At 39.3% G+C, this 24,728-nt stretch overlaps 1 protein-coding gene across 1 annotated transcript in view; it reads right to left on the bottom strand.

Annotated features, from left to right (window-relative positions):
* LOC148188126 (uncharacterized) overlaps window positions 1-24,728 on the bottom strand; it is an 87,736-nt gene that overhangs the window by 40,781 nt on the left and 22,227 nt on the right. Inside the window, exons 2-3 of the mRNA XM_088085758.1 lie at window positions 3,557-3,684; window positions 2,207-2,300 (exon numbers count right to left, since the gene is read on the bottom strand). Coding sequence (XP_087941884.1) covers window positions 2,207-2,300; window positions 3,557-3,641 — 179 coding nt within the window. The 5' untranslated portion in view covers window positions 3,642-3,684. The remainder of the gene's footprint in view (window positions 1-2,206; window positions 2,301-3,556; window positions 3,685-24,728) is intronic.

Below are 24,728 nucleotides of genomic sequence, written 5' to 3'. Positions count from 1 at the left end.
TTTGCCCCCCTAACCACGCCGCGCTCTAATTTAAGCACACATATTCCATTGAAATTACAGCATACATACCCACCCTTCCCTGCAATTTACATGATTTGCACGCTGATGGGGCGAGCGCAGACAATGCTGATGCAGTGGATACTCGAGAAAGTTTCTTTGTCTGTGTTTTGTGCAGATCAGAGGAGCAATCGAAAGATCAGAGACGAGATCGGAGAGTTCACAGGAAAACAACAAGATCTGATTCATCCACTGATAAGATAGCAGCATTGTGACAAATGAACAGGTCACTGAACACTGAAAAAGTCACCTATTCACTGAATACATTTGCACGCATCAGATGACACGAGATTGGCTGCCAAGCAGTTTTATGAACAAGCGTCAGGAAGCCAGAGGTGTTTGCCAAAACTCACAACATTTGTGCTACAAAATCAACTGATTCCATCCAGATGTGCAACAAAAACAAAAGTAATGAGTTTTTGACACTTATTGCAAAACTAAGTCTCATTTCTTATAATTATTCAGTTTGTGTTTGTTGGAGTTTTAGTTTAAACTCATGATAGTCTGTGAAGATTCATCCTTATAGAAGTACGTTACTGCTGGAAAAATGGCCTTTTCATAAAACTGCATTGTCCATGTAGTAGAAAGATGCAAATGCTTTTGATTGGTGCTGAAATTGGAAATGAAATTGGTGCTGCAGGACCAGAGAAAACAAAAGAAAGGGGTCGTCGCCATGTTTTGATTTTTCCTCAAGAGGTAGAAACCTACAACTACCAGAATGCACTGCACTGCACCGAACCAATAAATGCTCCTGTTGGTCATTTTGACACAAGCAACAATATAGTGGCTGGCTAATGATATCTTAGCTCATATTTCATCAGCACTGCCTAGTTTTACTGTTTGATCAGATTTTGTTCTGAGTTTGAGAGGCAGAGAGACAGAGATGGGTGTCTCTCTTGATCCACTTTTATACTCTTTGTGTCCGTGGTGGTGGGCAGAAAATGTGGACGTTCAATCGGAAGTTCTAGCCTGTATGTAGCAATAGTTTACGGGCTAGTTGAAAATCAGTTTAGTGTCCCTTTAATCATTAGATGTTTCTGGTATGTTGGTTTGATGGATGCAATACATATTGCTTGTAAAATACTTTATGAAAAATGCCAAACAGTAAACTATATATCATATTATCAATAGTAATATAATTTTCAGTCTGGCATAGAAATGAATGAGATAATATGCAGCTTTTCACACCGGCTTATAAGTTTATACAGACTCAAAAAACACACGTGCAAGTTTTTTTGTATTTTGCTAATGCCTGTCTTCAATTCAGTAAACTATAGACAATCTGCACAACTAATCAACAAACTAAGCAAACCACAATAAAACAAATAAGCTGGACAAATCAACATATCCTTTTACAACTTTTGGTATGAATGAATTAGTGCCCCTCAAATGGCTCACTTGGTTTCACACAGGCCCAAACACTGTCGTCTCAGGGGAATATTCAGTGTTTGTTTCACCCATCCTCCTCTGCCCCAACCCGCCACTCTACACTCTTCATACTACGTCTCTCTTCATTCTCGTTGATGCATTGGTCTCATGATCGCAGCCTTCCTGATTGTGAGTTACATATGAACTGTGGTGCATTTCTTTTTGTAGATGTGCATAAAAACAGTGCATGAAAACAGCCTGGCTAATTCAAAGCAAGTCTCGCTACGCTATAAGAAATGTTTTGACATTTCATTCATCAACAGATGCATGTCAAACTTAATCAGTGTTTTCTAGTAATGGGAAAGCTCTCTTGTGTAGCATGAGTAAAGTACAAACACAACATACCTTTGCAACATGTCTGAATGTCTGCTGCAGGAACAAACAGTCAATCACAGGGTAAAAATGTTGTGGGTTGCTGGTCACGCAAGAGTACACCTCTTTTATCTAAAGTATGAGTGTGTCGGTTTGTGTGGGATGTCGCTCGGCTGCATCAACACTAAAATCCAGAATGGAATTTTACAGGTGTTGTGGGAATGTGAGGAACCTCATCTTCACACCTACACAGTCTCATACTTTCATAGTTGTTGTTGGACCCGGAGTGATTCTGCGTATCTCCCTCTGAAGCGTTGACAGCCAACAACCATCAGGACCTCACAACAGCTGTCTGTGTGTAATAGGTGCAATGAAAGACATGACAGACAATCTGACACACACACCTCACCTGGGAATGCCTCGAATAACACACTCCGCTGCACCACGTGGTGCATCCTGGTATAGACGGTGGCAACGATGATTCATTGCGGCATGCTGGGAACCTGCAGGGTGAAATGTGTTGTGGTGTCTTGACTATCAGATCCAGACATGATCAATGGCATTCAGCTTTATTTTTAGACTGTTGTGCTTTTCATTTGTTGTTCGAGATTCCATAAGTGTAATGTGTTGAACATTATGTTTTTATTTTTCTTTTGATGCCTACAGAGATGCCAATGGTTGTGCGCAAGCAGTTGGCAAGTGGTTGATAATAACATATGGTTACCAAGGAGACAAAGATATCTCAGATAATAACCCCAGACCAGCGGTTTCCAGCTTATTTATAACACAGGGGGAACATGTGGTTGAAATAGTGATATAAAAGTAACAGGAAAACATATTGAAAATAAAGGATAAAATGTCCCTCAAGGTGTTGAGTGCATTCCCAACAATGAGACAGACAAGGTCACAGTGACCTTGACCTTTGACCACCAAATTCTAATCAGTTCATCGTTGAGTCTACGTGAACGGACAGACAACGTGAAAACATGCCCCCATGCACAGCTATCGCTGGTGCAGAGGCATAAAAGCGACGTATAGACTAGAGTTGTCAAACCCTATTTTTTTTTTTATTTCAATTAATGTCAGATTTTCAATAGTAAATCATGATTAATCACATTTTTTAATCACGTTTTCAATTTTTTTATTTTACGTTTCAAACCACTTTTGAAGTCCATATTAATAAGGTAAAGCAATTCTTACAAGATTGTCTTGGACAGCAAAAAACTCATGGGTACCCATAGAGCACATTTTCATTAGGCTATTTGGAGGTCAGAGGTCACAGCCCCCCTGTGAAGTGGCCATGCCGTTTCTCATCGCCAAAATTTAGCCTTAATTTGGAGCGTTATTAAGCCCCCTACCTGAGAAGCTATCATGACACTGATAAGTTGACAACACTGGATTCTTTGGGCCGCCCAGTTTCCTATGATACCAGTATCATGGCTCTGGCTTTCAAACCCAGCCTGGTACAGCCTATTAAAGACAGAAATTTAGCCTGGCGATTAAAGCTTTTTAAAAAAAAAAATGCATTAGGCTATGTATGCATCGTGATGAACACATTAACAGACAGCCCTAACAGTGACTCATACAAAAGTAATCCCTCTCAGTCATTACTTATGAAGCACTCAAAGTGTTTGGCGGGACTCCATAAAAGCATCCTGGTACCAGATCATAAGCACATCACATCACTGATTGATACATTATTAGAACTAGATACAGGACTCCAAGAGGGCGCCTATTCAGTCCAATGAGAATTGCTTACCTGGCACATAAAGGTTTCCAGCATCCAGGTCATCACCTGAGTCATGCAGCTCACTCAATATCTGCATCAGTGGTCCTCCCATCATGCCTCAGTGGCCCAGCTGGGCGATGTGAATCAGCGACCCTTGCCTGCAGAGGTAAATGTGAAAATGAGTAAAGTGAGCTTTTGTGATGGGTTATTGCCACACTGAGACAGTTTAAGCCATAAAGTACATTAATGCGGTTGAACAGATGATAGGCTTTTTGAATTTCAGTCATCGGAGCCAAAGGAGGAGACACTGCTGGCTCACACAGATCACACAAACTATCAGGTTAAATGACAAACAAAATAAAAATACCCTAAAGAAAACTGTATCAGAGGCATTTATGAAAAATCACCTACAGTGTGATAATTTCCACACTGTGGGACCAATAAAGGATTATCTTATCTTATTTTAAATCAGCGAATCTAGTGATTACACAAGCCTATTGTTATTACATTATAAATAAATGTGATGCAAAACCACAAAATCCAAAAAATCTGAAAAATGCATTGTTAATTAATTAATATTAATATTAATATTAATATTAATATTAATATTAATATTAATATTAATATTAATATTAATATTAATATGAAAGTAGCCCCAATGGGCAAATAGCATCCAGTAAGCCTAACATCCAGTTTATAATCCAGACATATGAACTCATTCAGAACGTGACGGGTGTGTCTCTTGTATGACTTATCTGATCAGGGCTGATGACAAACGCTGGGAACCACCAACCCTGACAATATGTGACGGATTTATTTTAATCCCCAGAAAAACATCTTCATTTTCGCCTGATGTCCGACTGGTTTTCGAGTAACGAAATGTGGCATACGTCCAACGCGAGTACATCATACATGGATGTCACGTTTACAGTTCAAGTAAACTGTAAACACACTTTGTCCCGCGGCGATGCGGTTCATTCATTTACTCAGGTGTGTTGAAGGCACCACAATGCAACGCTATCGCACAGTAAGTGCTTTTGAATAGGAATTTGTTCATTGTCACATATGATGGAGAGCCGAGGGGGCCTTGGCATTTGAAAAGGCCATATTTGAGGGCCTCCTCTGTGAGTGTTTACTTTCAAGGACAAATGAAGCCATTGAGTCCCTGTGAGCTGTGAATGAGCTCCTTCTGCACACACGGGCTTTTTGAATGCACATCAAAACAACCTCAGCAAACCCTGGGACGAATTCCTCAGGCGTTTAATGTGAGGGCAAATAGGCAACCACTTCAATAAAATACCTCTTGGATGGAATTGCATAAGTCAGGAAAGCAGGACCAGAGTGGGGTGAAACTGAGGGAACACCAACGGTTGGAGGTTTACCTGAAGTTTTTAAGTACTACTCAAAGAGAGGGGATTTATTGTGTTGACAGTTTTACAGCGGACATACATGCCACTGGTATGTACAAAAAGTTGATTGAGAGAATGCTGAGGCTGTCGCTTTAAAAGATATCAAGACAGAGTTACCACCTCAAAGCAGAATTCATTCACCAAATCTTTAAAATATATAGAGGAAGAAGAAAAACGTCTGCCACATGTCTATTTTTACACGCCGTCTTTTTGAGGTTGAAAAGACAATAACAAGTTGAGCCCTGCGAAGGCCATCCTATTTTAATTATATTGTAGCAAAGCTCCCCCGCCTCATCTCCCTCCCCTTTCCACAACCCCTTCCCTTCACAAACACACACAAAGGCATCACATTACACGCTAACATCCCCGCTCCCCGCGCCATGTAATTATACAATCGGCAGAAAACATTTATTTTTAGGGTCAGTAAATGTTTGACTTCTGCTTGTGTGTACGAGGCTGAGAGAACAGGCAGGGGTATTTCACTATAAAATTTTTAACAACTCGAGCTTCATTGTCCAGTTTGGGGATTTTATGATCTTGTAGGCGTTTACTTGAGTTGAAAGCGTTTCCAGCTCCAGCATCATCCAAGAAAAGACTCGGAGCACACAGTGTTCCCAGTATAACAGGTGTAACTAGTTAAAGCCTCTTTGGCTACTGTACAATGGGCGGATTCTAAAGGTTATTTACCTGCATTAATTAGGTTTAAATGGACATAATTAGGTTTTACTGGTCTGCAGAGGTGGGACCGAGTCATTGTTATGTTAGTTCCAGGTCTCAAATCTTTGCATTCAAGACTCAAGTCAAGACTGACACATCCCAAGTCAAGTCCCATGTCCTAAACTTTGAGGTTTGAGCACCAAACAAATCACAAACCAAAACTCATGTCTTTGCACTCAAGACTCAAGTCAAGAAAGGCAAGTCCTATGTTAAGTCCCACATCAAAATTTTTAGTTTTCTGTCCTAAACAAGTCATAGACCAAAACTCAAGTTTTTGCACTCAAGTCTCAAGAAAAGAAAACAAGTCCTGAGTCAAGTCCCATACCCTAAATTTGGTGTTTTGAGTCCAAAACAAGTCATAAACCAAGATAAGTCCCAAATCAAGTCCCATAAACTACACTTTGAGTTTCAAATTCCAAACAAGTTATAAACCAAATCTCAAGTCTTTGCACTCAAGTCCAAAGTAAAGAAAATAAGTCCCAAGTCAAGTCCCATATCCTAAACTTTGAGTTTCGACTCTCACACAGATCATATACCCAACACTCATGTCTTTGCACTCAAATCACAAGTCAAGAAAAAGTACTGAGTAAAGTTCCATGTCCTAAACTTTGAGTTTCAAGAGTGTGCTTACGAAATCTCCGGTATAATTTTTTTGCAACTGGATTGGTTCAAAGAAAGCAGATCTGCAGACTTAAGAGTCGACTTGTGGGGTACGAATAGTGTTAATGTTAGTTGATTTAGTTAGTTTACTTCTGGTGTAAATTTGGGCATTTAACATGGGGCTCTATGAGAACTAGCCTCAAGAAGCCATTAGGGGAACTGCAGATTTTGGAACTTCCACATTGGCTTTATTTTTCCGCTTTGGAGGCTGCTGCTTGATTGCAGGCCTTTTTTGATTTGGACGAGTCACCAAATTTATGACTTGAGTCCAAGTCACGTGGCTCCACCTCTGCTGATCTGTACAACAAAATAAAGTACAATAAGTAAGTTCTCAGATTTTAGTGGCCTGTATACATGAACATGAAAGTCAGATTTCCAAAAACAAAACAAACACTGAAGCATGATGCCGCGTCAGATTTCCTCTGCTTTTACTTTTTTTGAGTCACAAATGTGTTGCAACATTGGTTGCTTGCTCATAACTGTCACAACACCACTGTTGCAGAGAAGGAAATTCAAATGTTTGATTGTGTTATGAAATAACAAATAATGACCCAGAACAGCAGAACCACTTTTACTATTCAATTTTTTTTTATTACAATTTCTTGAAATGCTTATTCCCACCAAGCAGCACTTTTCTACAATTTTAATGGCCCACTGGCCAGAAAGTGAGTTTTGAAAGCCAAAACCCTTTGAGTCTGGCAGTTTAACCCGTGAGTCATCGGGGCTGGTTGACAGCTCTATCAAACCCTTCACTATATCATGAATTGTGGAAAGTAAAATCTTAGTCATCGAATCTTTAACCTCCACATGAGTAATTCTCAAATATCTTTGACATGAGTGTGTTGAGTATAATAAGAATATTTTGGGTTGTCCCTCGTAAAACAGATACTGTACAGTCTGTGCTGCACTACAACAATGAATGAAGGGAAGGGCAAAGTTATTTTTGAAAATAAGGACAACAAAACACACTTTTTTTCCAGTGACTAAAGGTAAAACTTTAAGAAGCAGACTCTTCCTGTGCTTCTTCAAGTCTGGTGATATTCTATACTCTACTTTTTGTCAACAAATCTCATGCAAAAAGTAAACCCAACGATAAATTCATCCAATTAAGTGTTGTCTTTGTAGCTAAAGCCTGATAAAGTTTATTTCTCTTTGCTATTGAGTTCCACTGTTGTATTTTTTTTAAAAACACATTAATGAGCCACACTGTTCTTTGCGTCAATCACACAAACACTGTCCTGCCGCTGTAAATTCTCATTTCATTTATCTGCTACTGAGAGTATTTCCAACAATTTACTCATATTTGAGAACCATTTATTACAGTGCCCAGCTGTTTGTTTGTTTGTGGTACATTTTTTATTTGTTTTGTTTTTAAACAGATTTATAAAATATTACCCTACTTTTTTTGTTCAGTAGCGTTCTCCTGTCCCTCTGGCTTGTGGGTAGAAGCTAGCTACAACTTTTTTGTAATTCACAACTATGTCTCAAGACAGTGAACATCCAGATTCTCTGGTAACTCAACAGCAGCATGTTAACCTGAGTCCATTACAATGAAATCTGTCCCATACAAAAAATGTCGGGTATGAACTATAGTTCCTCTTGCTCTCACTTGAGGCTAAGGGGACATAAAATAGCAACTTAACAGAACACATAAAAATATCTAAAATGAAATAATAGTTCAAGTTATAATTACTGTAGGTATTAATACAAACTATCTATGTCCAAAATAACAAATGGAATTACTTCTGCGAAAATAATCATCTTTCCACAGAACACTATAACAGACAAATAAGTATAGTGACTCAAGAAACTAAAATAACCCAAAAATATCATGTGTGCAGTAAATTGGGCTGAATAAACAATATATTTGTAACTGGTTTCAGAGACAGACTAACACATTTTTGGTGTTGGTCTCTCTAAAAGTCATATGCCACTTTCATGAAAACATGAAAGTGGCATATAACTTTTTTTTTTTCTTTTTTATGATTAACATTTTTATTGTTTTTTAACACTGTAACAGAGCATGGAAACAAAGAATGGTAAATTCACCACAGATTTCCAGCCAACCCCCCCCCCCCAAACAAACAAACCCCCTTAAACATTCACCACCAACTGCTGACCCTTCTTTGGTTGCTGATATTTAACATTATGCTCTCTCATATATTGCAAACCTGTCTCTAGTAACCACAGCCAAACTAGCTGTACCATTAATGGAAAAAAATAAAACATAAATAAAACAAAATAATTATAATAATCATAACCATAATACAAAATAATCATAATAAAAAACAGGTCAGATACCTCTATCAATACACCTATGTGCAACCAAATCTACTTATTCATTTACACATATGCTTGTACATACATATAAATGTACATATATAGCTGAAATCCACAAATATAGCATATACAAAAAACAAGAAAAAGTACAGGTACACAAACCTCCACATGAAAACTCAGGACTTGCATCTCTCCACTATTTCTTAAAGGGTTCCCTTTCAGGAACCCTTTAAGAAATGTAAATATTTTCCCCACTTTCCTTCGTATTGATCCAGTCTATCCATTTGTTTATATGACACTTTTTCAACTCGTGCCATTTCTGCAGCCCATTCTTCTCCTTCTGTCTTCCAACCCCTGACAAGTATCTGTCTACCAATCATTACACTGGTTTGGACCCAGCTTGTAATATGTTTTCCAAGTCCTGTCAAAACTGAATGATCCTCCAAAACAAATAATCTAGGGCTAAATAGGATTTGTGTCTCTGTAATCGCACATAAATTATACTAAATCATTGCCCAGAATTGTTGAACTTTGTCACAGGACCATAATACATGAATTAAATGCCCTTCCTCAGATTTGCATTTCCAACAATTTGATGTGGGTAACAGTCCTAGTCTAAACAGTCTGCATATGACTTTTATTTTGACAAAATTAAGGACATTTACACCATACATTGATGCATAAAAGGCACACATCTGATGAATAAAAAAAACACAAGAATACTGGAAATGAATTGTTTGATGCTATGCTTGTTTGTATACAGACTCACTGTATACTTTAAAAAACAGAATCCAGTTGATTTTGACTCAAAGCTGACAAAGTATGTGTTGTATAAATGCACAACACTTAACAATTCAACATTACATGAACTGTTTTTAAGTTTAGTTAGTTGCTTATGTTGCAAAAATATATGTGAGTGTGTGCGTGTATGTGTGTGTGTGTGTGTGTGTGTGTGTGTGTGTGTGTGTATGTGTGTGTGTGTGTGCATGCATGCGTGCACCCGCCTTACTACCGCCTATCACTCTGACTCATTTTGACTTTTTCAGATTAAACATCACAGAGTTAGTTCACAGTTGATATATATGGGAAAAGATTAAACAACTGTATTTGAGCATAAATTTAGTTCACTGTCACTTTGACTCATTTTTGACTTTTTCAGACTAATCTCCAATGAGTTACTTCACAGAGGAAAACCTGAATCATGGCGTTGATCCAAAGGGGTCAAGAGCAGGAACCTTTTTATTTCAGGTTTTGTTTTGTCATTTTTGGGATTATGCAGAAACTGGGCGTACTTGTTAGTAGGAAAAACAGTTGACAAATTTTACTTCTGCTTAGTGAAAGTGATTCAGACAGAAATATACTGCAAGTCTGCAGGCGACACTCGTTGCAGCTTCATCATCAGTAACTCAGAAAGAGAGGGAGTCATTGCGCTCCTCGCTGTTAGCAAAAAGAACAAGACTGCACATGGCTGGTGCTATTATTCATTACTCATCCTAAGTTCATCAAAGAGGTATTTTAATGTGAAACGAGACAAAGAATAAGAAAGGATAATTGCTGCTGGTGTTATGCTGTAACTTGTCTCTCTAACGTCTTGTTGTCCATCACATCTCTGAGGGCAGACGTGTATTTGCGGTTCTACTTATTTAATAACTCACTGTTCTGAGGATCAGACACGATGACCACGGTGCCAGCGTTAGGCAGTTAGCACATGTTTTATCTGTGGAGTTCATGTGACCTGTAGGGCGGCAGTCAGTCCACGCCTTGCTTTTGTTTTCCAAGCCGCACGCTCGCCCAAAGCGAACTGTTTGCAAAAGTCGAGGCCTTATCTCAGGTTTAGAATAAATAAAACATTTGCTACAGAAGTTATTGAATCTGGTGATATGCCAGTTTTTAATCTAATCTTCTGCAGGAGGAGATTAAAATCATGCCAAGGAGTTTTATAACGCCACCTCAGGTCTCCTCATGTGTTTATCTTCTTTTACAACTTTTATGGGTATCCGATTGTTAGAGAAATTTGCTGGAACAGATTCAAGTTGAGTTTTAACAGGTTTATCTAAATTGCATCAATTAATTACAGTCATTTTGCAGGAAAGAACAATCCAGGGTTTGTTGCTTAATGTTTCTAAAAATGAATGAGAAATAGAGTCTGGAAAATAAATGGAAACAAGCTTAATATGTTGGATTGTTTTCTCTTTTACATGATCCAAAATCCCATCTTGGTCAAATTCTGTTATCTCAGGAAAATGTGAGTGTGTTGAGGGACAACAAATGGCACACCCTCAGCTGCGGTAACGATGACTCAAAAATCAAATCGCCAGTGCCACAATACAGGATAGTCACACTCATATCTTTGCACATGATTAATAATGCACCAGCATCCATAATATTTCCGTGATACAAATGAGTTTCGTAATGATTTGAAATTATTTATCAGCAGTCATCTACACAACTCCAGACATGTTTATCTGTTTTCTCCAGAAAGAGTCATCAAACCTTCAAGGTGTTTGTCAGTTCATCTTAATTAAAAAACATGTAGGTTTTGTTTTAAATGGCCATGCCTTTTTTCTTAAGAAATTCAACATAAATCTCAACAGTGTAATATCTTTCAGAGTAATCATAAACTGAAACTGAACTCTGTGGTCTGGGCCAGGACGCACCAAACTTACATCAAAGAATGAGTGGTAATGACTGTTGCATCGCCTCAAGTCTCCTGTGTCTCGGCCAAAAAGTTGCACTTGAACATACCGCTAGACTACAGCCAATTCTGTACCTGCGTGACGATGCATGCCCACAATATGTGACCAGTTCACCCCAATTTGTGTTAGCCCTGCCCAACTAGTCGCTTGTATCCATGCATAATCCTCCGCCCCTTCTCTACAAGAGAAAGCTTCACTTTAGTATCTGCTGGATTTAGACAGAGCTGTTCAAAAAGGCACTGGAGCTGCAGCTTGAGCGGCTATGTAGAGAGCTACATTTGAATTTTTGAAATTGTCACTCCCGTGTCGCAGGTATCCCATCATTTTGTACAAGGAATCAGTCACTTCCAATACAAAAGCGGTTTTCTGGTCGCTTGTAGTTGCACACAGTGGGCATGCACCGTGTGAGGAAATAATTTTCCATATGAGCAGATGATGGGTGTCTGTGTTCATCATTAAAAAAGGAACTGGTCGGTCAATTGGACAGATGCAAGACATTAGTTAGTCACTTAGTTAGTCACCTAGTTAGTCACTAGGAAATTAACACCGTGCTTTTTACCTTGCTGTGCAGCACTTTGGAAACCTTGTGTTTGTTAAAATCGTCCTATATAAATAAAGTGGATTGGATTGAACACAGCCCGATGTTGAAGGAACAAATGATTTTTACTGTGCACAAGCAAACAGTAACACAAACAGTTAGCACTATTTCTGCTAAAGAGCTCAACAGCTGAAAAAAAAAAACCTTACATAAAAAGTTTCTCAGTCTTTAATTGTTTGTTTACTTTCTTCCTTCCTGGTATTTTCTCACGCAGAGTTGAACTGCCGATCAGAGTGATTCCACTCACTGAAGGGTTCAACCAGCCTGTTCTCACACCCAACTTGGCAAATACCAGTTGCTTTAGCAGAGATGTTAAGAGTCAGACATCAATGAAAAGAGGCACCTTTTGCGGCAGTATGATACGCACTGAGCGGCGTCAGTTTGTTACGCCGCCCAGTGCGCATGTAATACAAGGAGCTGTAAAATCCCTATAGGGCGGAGGGAAGGAGAATGGGTCCAACACAGTATTCATTTTGTTAAAGAAAACTATGAAAATTATTCATAAACAACCTTTTTTCCCTGATGAAGATGAGATTCTGGCGGGTTAAAAATAGATCTCGATAATAAAAACTACAACAAAATCTATGTTTCGTTTTCATCGACAAGATTAGACACGACGAAAATGTGAGTGGTCCAACAAACCATAGACTTTCATCTGGGAGCCTGCTGTTTGCCTTCCAGGTGGATGTTGAGCCATAACATGACAAAGCCATGACATGACAAACTTTACAATATGATTGGAGGTAGTTTATTTGAATTTATTTATAAATATATACCTTGATATATATTGTGTATCGCAAAATTGTCTTAAAATATCCCAGTATTATTTTAAAGCCATATCGCTCAACATTAGACATCTCTTCACTGGTACATAGCTGTTTTAAATTTGATTAGCAGGTATTATGGACCATGATTGCGTCCTTGCCGCTTCATTTGACACCACTTTTCTTTCTGCACTGTTGATTCCTTCATGCAACCTGAGACCTTCAGGCAGGGATGTCCTGACTTTTTCTCTTTCAAGGTTAAAGACCAAAGGTGAGCTGCCTTTTAGCTTTGGAAAGACCAGCCTGAGGAGCTCCAGCTGGACATCACTAAACTTTAAATCTTTTCTTATAAACTTTGGCTCAGATGCTTTTATTTTTTATACCTATTATTGTTTGCAGCATTTTCTTTACATTATCTTTACTACTGAAGGTTGAGTACAGTAAACCGGCTTGAATGTTGAACTTAAGTACAGCTGATCAAAGGAAGCCGCCGCTGGATGATTCGAGTTAAAGCGAGCTCTTCCTCATTTTGAGTTTGGCAGGATGTTAATCAGCCTCAGAAAATAAATCATTCGCAAGTCACACATTGTCTCTGAACACATTCTCCAACCTGGTCGCTGGCTTTTTTTCAAAACAAAATTCCTGCTTAAAAACAGCTCCATTTTATACTGCCTAAATGTTTTTCTAACAATACACATCAGATTTGCTTCTATTGTCATTCTTGATGAGTTTGGAGACAGAGGGACCTCAGGGCTACAGCTCCGTTACCTGCACTTAGTGTTTGGTGTTGATGGGTGGAGGAGGGGGGGTTACTTTACCCGAGATGCTATCAGATGACGGCGCATTTACCTCCATTGGTGTTTTCTGTAATTAAAGAGTTTGCCTTTACTAAACGCTGTGACCACTAATCACTTTGACAACGCCGGTGGCCTTTCATGATCTCTCACATCTCCTTTAGCTCAGAAAACATACAAGAAATGACACATTTGAACACATTTGTCATTTGATTATTCATTTTAGATCTTTTCTCTGCTGCTAATTACAAGATGAATCAGTTGTCTTGCTCTAATGTGTGTTTCGAATAACATCTTTGATATACGACACCGCTGCACACAATCTGCAGCCTGCGGGAACGCCGTGCCTAAAGGAAACCACAGAGAAGCCTTGACTGTGTTAAGCTGGACGGCTTATCTACAACACATCTCCAGGGCTGCTTAAAAAGTCTGCAATTATAGGCTGTCACAAAGAAAAGAGATGATGAGTTAAGCTGGGCTGCTGGGATGGCACAGACTTATTTTAAAGGTTACAATTTACATCAAACATTGTTCTTCATCCTTTTCAATCCATAGTGCTGTTTGGGTTTTTATTTTTCTGTGAGGTTTGATAAACAATGTAGTGCATGCTTGGAGAGCACAACAATAGGGCTTGAAGATTAAGCCCTCCAGCTTTTAATGTTCTGAACAGAAAACAATGATCACGACAGCAAACAATGTAAGTGTCTGTGTTACTTTGTTTTTGGTCAGAATCAGAAAAACCTATTTGTAATAACAAGGCGAAAGATTTTGAGTCTTTGTCATGGCTCACAAAGACCATTACAGAAAAAAAAATAGCTTATTCATAATGTTAAAAACAAAACAACGTTTAGTACCCACCGCAGTTGGTGTTTTGATTTGATTTGTTATGTTTGTTTTCTTTTATTTCATTTAATTTTATCACTAGATTCATGATTATTTGGTATTACTTTCATTAATATACTTAAGCAAGAACATTGTTTTACCTCATTTATTTTGTTTGGTTATTTTTATTATTTATAACAATATTTACTATTATTATCATTATTATTATTAACATTTTACAATTATGTTTTTTTTATGGTTTGTTTTGTCTCATTTTGTCTATACTCCCATTTCTGTCTACCTCCCATGTGTATGCCACTAGCTGTGTTTTGTGCTCTGTGTTTGCACCAATAAATCAAAGAGAAAACAAAAAAACAAATACATACATAGTTAATTTAAAATAAACACTGATTTCTTTGCAGTATGGAATACTAAGCTCTGAATCTTCAATTAAACGCCCACATAATGTTGATGTCTTTATCAATATACACAAATGTTTACAGATGTTACACACTAACTACCAGATGCAAAAAGGTGGTTCAACAACTGTCATGTAACCCCACTGCAAATATGTTGAACTATATTTAACAGAAACATAATTCAATATTATTACTGGACTACTTTTTTCTCCTTTGTCAGCTTGGATTAGCAACATAACACCTCCAAGAAGCTGCTCATTGAGAAGCTCACAACATTACGAAACACGACCTCTGTCACGCTGGGGACAATAAAATCTGGGACAGCAATTAATTTTGTATCTTTGCAACGTGATATCGCCACAGCGAATCATGTGATGTCATTTCTTCCGGGTGTTCAATTTGGCCGGGTTGTGGGAGATTAAAGGTTCTTCCGATGTGCTTCCTCTCCCTCTGAAGAAGCACCCGTGCTCCCCTTCTAATTTGCCTCCTCCTGCCATTTGCTTTGTGCACAGATTGGAGCCTTTGAAGTGGTGAAGCTCTCTTGCATTCAATGTAGATGTGTGTTCGTGTGTTTGTGTGCTTTGGTGTCGTGCACCCGAAAGCATCAGCACTGGTGTGGTAATACAAAATATAAGAGTTCAACAAAAGCAAGTTTTCCTGCCGTCCTCATTCCCATGTAACACAATGCAGGTGAACAATAGGAGCGGGCTCAGTCACCGTCATTATCTGCCGAGATTCACTGTGAGCTTCAGTTACATGAGCCCGGCACACATCCCTCCAGTGACTCCGCTGAAGAGGTAACCTCGCGTTTATCTGCATGACCGTCAGTGTAAGGTTGCATATGATGGATTGTGTTTCCAAATGCGACTGTATATATGTTTTTTTCTAGATTTGGGAATAAAATTTCTCTATGTTGAATACGTGATATATCAGCCAATATTTCAAAACAACCCAGATAACTTTGAGGATTTTATTTCAGACAGATTGCTTGCTAAAACTGCATGCCAGTTCAGTTTTAATCAACTTTTTCATTTGCTGTGTTTGTCATTTTTTAATCAAGCATTTATTTCTCAACTGGCCTTAGATGGAGACCCCTCTACATAAATAATGAGACTCATTGCCCTCTGTCAAACTGTGCTTTGACGATTTGTGTTTCCTTTGTCAGATTAAACATGTTGGACCACGCCAGACATGGATCTTTTCCAGAATAGGGCAAAAGGGCGCCCAGCCACCTCCAAGCAGGTGGTGGTGACATCTTGCCAATTGCAGCCAACCCCTGCCAATCCCCCTTGTCCCCCCAAAACAAAGCATTTGTTGTGAAACTCAACTCACATCTTTCTGTGCAGGAGACAGGAGAGAGAAATGTTTTTAAAAGTGTCTGTATGTTCAGCTCTCAGTGCTTTTGTAGCTTCTGACTGAACACAGTGTCATTGCAAGTCTTCGCATATCATCGCTTTGCAGTGGCCAAAAGCTTTGCAACAAAAGCACATGGCGACCAACACTAGAACGTTAACAAATGCACATGTTGGAACGATTACGATTAGGGGACGGAGGCACATGGTAAGATGTAAAAAAGAAAACATCCCATTCAGACGGGAACAAACAGTGGGCTCCTGCATGAAAGTCCAGAGTTTGTTGGATCCATTCAACACCCCTCCAGCAACTTCAGAATGAGAACGAGCTGGTTCATTACTGAATCACAGAACTTTGTTAGCGGCTTTTCTTCAATAAAAACAAGTCTATAAACATCACAGAGAGGAAGAGTACAAACAGAAACAGCCACAGTGAGCTGTTCAATGAAGAGCTGCAGACCAAAGTCTGCAATTGTACCTATTAAAACAGCTCACCTCCAACAGGTAAACTTCTTTAACCTGCCATGTTGTATGACTAAATAACACTTGCAGCAACGTTAAAAGTCATCACTGTAGACAAGTCATCATCAGTTAAAGACCAGGTAGCCCTGCTGAAATGGAACGCCAGTTCCTGCCGCACTGGGCTGATGTGCCAAACCAAACCAAGTCAAGCCAGCCCGTGTGTGGAAAAACGGTATGAGTGATTCTCAAATATCAACACAATCCAAGCATTGAGACCAGTTGCTCTAATAGTCTCGATTATTAGTTTATGTGATGTGCACTGCAAATGTCAACCTCAGACTTCTCCATTAAAAAAATAGCTTTACAGTTTCTTCTCTTCCTTCTCGAAGTTGTTCTTTCAGCATCATCTTGCGTGCTGAGAGGGCGGCTGTTAGCGGGAGCTCGGCTGGCTCAGTCCGCTGACAGATGTTAAAACGTTCCCTGATCTGATAGCAGCTGAGTCTTTGATTAGCTAAGCGAAACAATGGCTCTGCACGGAGCGCACAAGAGAAATCATAACACACAGCCACAGAGACAAAGAGCAGATATTGATTCGAAGGTTTAATTACGGCATCCTGCAGGAACAACGTGGAGTCCAAACACAAAATACGGTGCATTCCTTTGTCCTGAATGTGCCGCTGAGTGCATTTCAATGTGGAATTCAGTACAGTGTGTTTACATGTGAGCATTTATGAGTGCTTTTTACCTGAATATTGATAACAATTTAACCCAAAATGGTTGAATAGTTGTTATAATACCCGCCATATCATACAGCTGTGAATGGTGGCTTTTCACACCAACATCACTGCCAAAACCAAAACAAACAGCACCACGAGTCTTTCACATTTGCATGTTTCTATCATTTCAATGTTTCTAAAGGGACGTAGAGCTGATCGCATTCGTGTGTGTTGTTGAAGTGCCACTGACATATTTCCATTGTATTTGTTAACTATTTGAGACTCCTTATGACCCAGATGTCAGCAGTTCGTCCACATTCCTCTGCACTACTGGGGTCTTTTGGTGCCCTGACGGACTATCAGGTGGCTCCATTCAGCAGGTCATCAAGACCTCACAGGAGCTGCTGGCACCCAGGTACCCACACAGCCAGTCCTCCAGAGCTCCGCAAGACAATATTACAAGAGGCCCCTCACAATGCAAGTGGCCCCTCACAATGCAGTGCTCCCATTAACAATGAGGAGAGACTAAAGCAGCAATCAATGCAGGACTCCCGATGAGGCAGACTGAGGGCTGTGCAGACGTCTGGGCTGGGGATTTACCCAGAGGCCTCTGGCCATCCTACCTGACTGCAGGCAACCTGAGACACAGAGCCGAGGGAGGGGGAGGGGTGGAGTCATGAATGAAATCTACTTTAAAAACTGTTTAAAAGGAGTATTGGTGATGTATATAGCATTTCTTGGCACAATTTGTTGTTTGGTGGTGTTTTTTAATGTCTCTGGCCAAACATACAAATTATCTCGTCACATCCAGATGTTTCCAGCAGCTACGACGGGCAGCAGAATTTCTTAGTCATTTTTAATGTCAGTCCTTGTGGCTTCTGTCTGGCTGAGTTGAGAACGCAGTGGCATCATTTTTACCTGGACCATGCAGCAGCTTTTTTTGTTCTCTCCCACATCAAGCATTCTTGCTAAGAGCCTGTCGCACAAGTGAGGGCATGGATGGATTACCGGGCACAGACCAAGGGGCCCAAGGAGTCAGGGGGGGCCCCACCTAAGCCTCTGTTTGAAATGACTGTTATTAACATTTCTCCTTGAAAAGTCAAATCCTCCAGAGATTGAGTCCTTTGATATTAATTATATGCCAAAACTGATTCCTGTCAGACGTGTATTTTTATATACAGCAGCTGCACATTTTTGTATTTTAATGTTATTTGCAGTACTTTGTTCACAGTGCCTTTGACTGTCACCTCATCTAATATATAAACGCAGCCAAAAAGTGAAAAAGGTAAAGTGAAGCAGACGTGATGATATTTGTAAGTCAGTAAAATAAATATAACAACAAAAACAATAGTACCCAGCGACATAAATTATATTAACAGCCTCAAAAAGAAGAAGGAATAGAGGAAACAGAAGAAAAAGAAGAAGAAGAAGAACAACAACAACAATAGAAGTCAGCTCACGCACCATGTGGGTGTATAAAGACAACTGGATACAGCGTTAGAGGCGGCACCCCATTCATGAAAGTTGCTCAGTGGTGCATGAAGTAACAACTGTTCAACTGCCACAACTAAAATCGGGGCCTATTGATTCCAACAGAGTTTCTGGTAAATGCGATTCCAGAATGAGTCTTTACCGACTGAAATGATGTCACCACTTTCTTTTTCTTGCACCATATCTTTGTCATCTGTAACTTTTACAGATTCTGTTACTGCATTGCTCATTTCTGACTCAAATATTTTCAGAGACATGTTTGAGCTTACAGTTTAACTGTAATACAGGATTGCGTCTAGCTGGCTGGCCACCTCTGTTTCACATGTATCAGTTCTGGGGTAATGCAGTGCATTCTGGTAGTTGTAGGTTTTTACCTCTTGGGCCAACGTATAGACATTCAAGTTTTATTAAAAAGGCCATCTCTCTAGAAGTGAAATACTTCTTTAAGTTATTATGTTAGTATTGTCATTTATTCATTGTTTTATGGTCTTTGTTTTATGTTATATGTTCTTATGTTCTAAAATTCTATAAAGTGTTGGTTGTAAAAAAAGAAGTTAGTTGAGTGTTGGGGACTTTTATTTTGAAATTCAGTGATCAGACCCTAAAGCCAAATCAACCCAGAGAAGCTGTTTATCCATAAAACACAAGCATTAGTGAATTTAGAATCACTTCACATGAGAAAACAAAGAACTTAGCAACAAAATAAAACAGTAAGGAGAAACAGCACAGCACCCCTCTGGCCTTAAATAATCCAATAACTTCTGAAGCCAACTAGAAACGGTTCCAGCTCAAATTGAAAATAAAAAAAGGAAATCAGAACAAATGGGAGGGTAAAAGTGTGCTTCCATGTGTGTGTCTGTTTGCCAGTTGTGTGTGTGTGTGTGTGTGTGTGTGTGTGTGTGTGTGTGTGTGTGTGTGTGTGTGTGTGTGTGTGTGTGTGTGTACACATGTGTGTATTTTTTCTGACACGCCGCATAAATATTTACCATCTCTAACCAAATGAGTGTGCTGATGTGGATTTAAAGGCTAACATTACGGAGGATGAAATAATGAGCTTGTGGTTTCAAGGAGCTGGAGGGAAACACGCTTGGACAAATAAGGACGGCGAGTAAATGGGGGCCTTTGTTGAGCTGCGCAATACTTCTCGCTCTGCACAAACAGAAAGGAGATGTCGGAGGTGATTAGGAGAACAAATGTCAAGTTCTTTCACACTGCTATCTGCTCCTTTCAGCACGGTCCTGCACAGGTGCATGGTGAGTGTGTGTGTATTTAAGTGTGTGTGGAAGCACGCCCAACTGAAGCTGCTGATAGTAGGGGTTTGACTTGATGTAACCTTCGTCCATCAAATGTTACACTCCTCTCGCATCTAAAAATAAAGTTTGGCTGCATCACACTAATGCAGTAGTTTCTCAGGATTCCATTTTTTAGCCGCTGGGCACAAAGCGTTCTCTGGGCACAAAGAGCGGAGGATGAAAGGGTTTTTGCACAACCAAGACGCCAACATTCAACTGAAGAATCCTCCACAAACAGGTTGAGTCAGGAGTTGCATAAAACCAAACATAAAAATTGCATGCACTCTGAAGCATAAGTGGACTGTAAGGAATTTTATGTGATTGCCTGTGAGAAAATGAAACCCATAACTGGCCGTACCTGCATGACTTGATGCTCCTCATAAATGGTAAATAATTACAAAGTAATAGATGCAGCACAGAAAGCGCTTTGTGAGCGGACAGACAAAACGCAGCCAGTGCTCTTTTATTTCTTTCTCTCTGTCAACAGAAGTGCATATTTGGTTTATGATGTGCTCATTAAAATACTTGCAGAAACTCAGGTAGGGAGTTTACAGGGAGGTCGCGCTCAGGGAGCTCCTCTGTGGATCATTTTACTGCAGTTTTATTGCTCTAAGATGTAAACAGAGCAGGAAAAAGCAACTCGCTCAAATGGTTTGCAGGAGTTTTCGCACTTTGTTGGACGTTTTTCTGCGCTGTGGGTATCTCCAGGTGGCAGAGTTGTAATTCTGATGCTGATTTTACATGAAACTTACAACATTTACAAGATGTATTTTTTTGGTTTAACCCTTCAAAACCTGAGCAGATTTGTTTGACTTCTTCTTCTTTCTGAAAGCAATGAGCAACTTCACCCTTTGAAACTTGAGCAAATGGGTTTAATTTCTTGCAACGAGCAACTAAACAACACATGGCCAATAAAAGACAAAACAAATGGTAAAAAGTTACAACAAAAAAGCAAATAAGCAAAAATAATTAGAATTTTCTGCAACATAATTTCAACTATATAATTAGAACGCTTATAAATATATTTTTCTAGACATTTTTTCATAGATTTGATAATTTTCTAATAATTTTCCCGTTTTTTTAAAAACTGAGTTTCAGGTAATTTTCTATTTCACCTTTTACTGTTTTGCAATTTGTGGGACATTTCTTGCAAAGTTGGTCATTGCCTTTTTCACCCATTTTTTAGAGAGAAGTCAAACCAATTTGCTTTGGTTTCAAAGGGTATAAAAGCTTGTGAGAGGCATCTGAACACAGAACAAGAAAACTGATGCCAAACCAAATTTTAAAAGGATAACAAGACATGGTCCAAAAATTAGCAGGAAATTACTAGAAAAAAATACTTAACTGAAAATAAACAAAAAATAAAAATGTCACCTTTTATTAATTTCTTACAAGTTGCGGGACGTTGCTTGCCAAGTTGCTCATTGCCTTTTTCTTCATGTTTTCAAAGGAAATCCAACAAATTTTCAAGGGTTTAAGAGCTTGTGAAAGGCATCTCAGCACAGCACAAGAAAACTGATGCAGGTTTTAAGGGGTTAAATGTACTGCAAAAGCCATTGCTTTTGATAGATAGCAGAGATATCATTCATAAGGCAAAAACACACAAGCCTTTGGAGATTCCCCAAAAGACTTTTATGTCATGAATATCTAAATCCATAGCTGTCACTACAAAAACACATCGAGGGTGTGGTCGAAGATGAGACCTGAGCAGACAGGTAGACACACACGGAATGTAGTAATAGTTTTATAAGCCTGTTCAACACAAAACACACCTACACTGTTACATGTCTACAAAAACATGTCCAAGGTTGATTTATAGCCATTACCCAAACACAAGTCCCAGATAGAAACCTAGCTATGGTACAAACCCTATGTACACAACATGTAGCTTCAACATTAGTCACTTGGAAATATATTAAAAAAAAAAACCTGAAGCGATCGAGTTCAGCCCCTTGACACTGATGAATCAGCTTCGCCTTATCAATAGAAATAAAGATAAGTCCAAAATGAAAAAACAAATCACTGCAAAGCTAATGTCAACGCCCAATGCTTTGCAAACAGTTTTGACATCCTTTGAACTCTGCATTTACCTTGAACGATAGCAGGATTTTATCAGTTGCAGGAGAGGAGTGAAGAAAAGCTTACTGATTTCCTTCAAATGCATGAGAGGAGAAGAAAAGGGGGTTGATGAATAGCAGGCTGAACTTTATATATGATATTTTTTTCTCCACTCTCCTCCTTTCTCTTATCGCTCCTGCTTATCGGTTTGTAACCATCTAATAGTCTTTATTTTACTCTTTTTCTCTCTAAGTCATTCTAGTTTGAACCGTTGAAACTAAAAAATATTTGATTCAATACACACTAGCTCACATGCAGCACATTTCCTGTGAAAAAATATGCTATGTATTTTAGCATCTTTTTGGTTAGTCTGAATGTCTTTTTTCAGCAGATACATTTTCTCTCGAAGCCTGTTTACACCTGGTAGCTTTATATCCGTCTCATAAGTCGTCACATGCAGCTTGACCGTACACTTGTGATCAAAACACCCTTCCTCATTCTGTGAATCATTTCCATGCTAAGACAACGTGTTCTCATCCCAGCTCGTAAAATATCCCTGCTTTCACATCTAAATATGATGGGCTAGGAACCTTCCTGCTACTGTAAATGTTCCAGGTGTGTCAATTTACACTTGTTACGTGCATTGTTTCTTTACAAAATCACCTGCAGCATAAATATAACTTAATTTTTTACGTTTCTTTCCTTGTTTAACGAAAGAATTCGACTGGTAACAAACAGCAGGCTCCCGAGTGAAAGCCTGGGGTTTGTTGGACCAATCCAGCAAGCCACAGCAAGACATCGACTTACAAAACAGCAGTATTTGACAAATACAGAGTGACGCCATGTGATGTTTTTAACTGATGAGAGGTTTGTTTTGCTTTACACATGCTTCAATGCCAATATGTTAGTTTGCCTTGAGCATACGGACCGCAGAGATTACGCAGTATGAGTGCTGCAGGAGCGTGAGCTCCGTGCCAGAGACTGTAAGAGTCTGCTCCACACAGAGTGACAGGGATAACTTTAAACAGCACACCCAACGGTTATTAGCAGATTTAACAAAAGAGTTGAGCCGCTCCATTGCCGAGTGAGTTTGTTTGGACCGTTAAACAGCTGCTGCTGCCGCTGTGTAAGGTCGTGCTAATTAGGCAGATGTTGAACTGATTGCTCATTGGAGAAGAGAAAGAACAGAAACAAGCAAGGATGTCAGTTAAGCTGGCACTAGGCAGTTTTTCAACGTGGTCCAGGACACATTAGTGTCCACACCGCAGAAAGAATGTGGTCTAAGCTACCAAATCCTAAAACACACTGATGATGCATTAGATGCATTCACACCTGTATACAGAGCTCATCACCTGTGATTCAGTCACACAGGATGCATGTTAATGTCAGATGTAAACAGGGCTTAGTATCCATCTATTTATTGCAGGACATGCTAACATTTCAATAACATTTTCTATGACTCAAATGTAAATAAAAGTGGTCCCATTCTAATATTTTTGTGTAGAGGATACAAATCAATCACGTTACAGAATATGAAGATTTAAAATGTTGTTCATTGATCATTTTGATCACTTTAAAGCAGATGATTTGAATCTAAAGAGAGACTTTTGCAAGCTCCCTGAGCTTAAATATTCTTAAAATACTTGGCTGTAAGTTGGTCTGAGGCTGAATTTAGAGAACTCCCCAGATAAAAATATATCACCCTTTGAATAAGACAATTCTTTGCCAAACTTTACTTAAGAATGGGGCTTTTTCCACAGTGAAAAGCCAAAAAAAACCCTACTTAACATGACAGATAAACAAACCCAACAAATTTACAGATTCCCTGTTTGAAAGGAGCTTATCTTTATGGCTTTTTCTGCATCTATCCCCCCCCCTCCTTTTCTCCACCTCTCCTTCTCTCTGTCTCTCTCTCTCTCTCTCCCACAGTAGAGTTGTCACGTCAGGTCTGTCGTCACCTCAGGGGTCAGGCCCGGGGCGCTGCGCTGTCTCCAGGTGAGAGGAGAATCCTCCTGGTACTCTCGTTTATCACTCAAGTGCTGAGGAGCTGCTGAGTGAGGTCAGTGTAAACCGGGATTAACCCTTCCCACTTTCTGGTTGACCAGAAGGTCAGTGGGGGAACTCTCTTGTCTCTCACTCAGCTCCCTTGCTTTTACTTCTCTTGTCTGGAGAAACATCTGAAATATTTCAATTATTTAAAGAGCTTTTCTTTGCTGAGAGGCCAACCTGTGTCGTAGGCCATGAGAGCTCATTGGTTCACTCGTGCCGGAGCAGGTGAAACAGGAGATGTTGGGTGTGAGTGCCGACACTGGAGGAATTTTGCAGGGCATTGTTACCAAAATAGCATGATATAAGTAAAATTATCTCTCATCATTCTATCAGTCAAGAGTTCAGGTTAGCAATTATCATATCTATAATAATTTGGTTTAATTTTATGTCAACAAGCAGGTTTCTCAAATATTACCTTTGTCATTTTGAAAAAACTGAATGCAGAGCTGCAAAATTGAGCAAGTCAAGTGGAAACAGACAACCCGATCACTTTCCATTTTTCTCACAGCCAAGTAACCACCACAGCTTTCAGTTACCTTGGTTGATCCACCATCTGCTACTGGGGATAGTAACTGCAAAGAATAAAACAATGGTTTTTGCATTAAATTAAAACTTATGTTGTG

The sequence above is a fragment of the Plectropomus leopardus genome, chromosome 12 (genome assembly GCF_026936395.1).
Source record: "Plectropomus leopardus strain MGB_pleo_1.0 chromosome 12, ASM2693639v1, whole genome shotgun sequence".
Lineage (NCBI taxonomy): Eukaryota > Metazoa > Chordata > Actinopteri > Perciformes > Serranidae > Plectropomus > Plectropomus leopardus.
The sequence above is the reverse complement of the archived record's forward strand: the minus strand, read 5'-3'. Positions and strand labels throughout refer to the sequence as shown.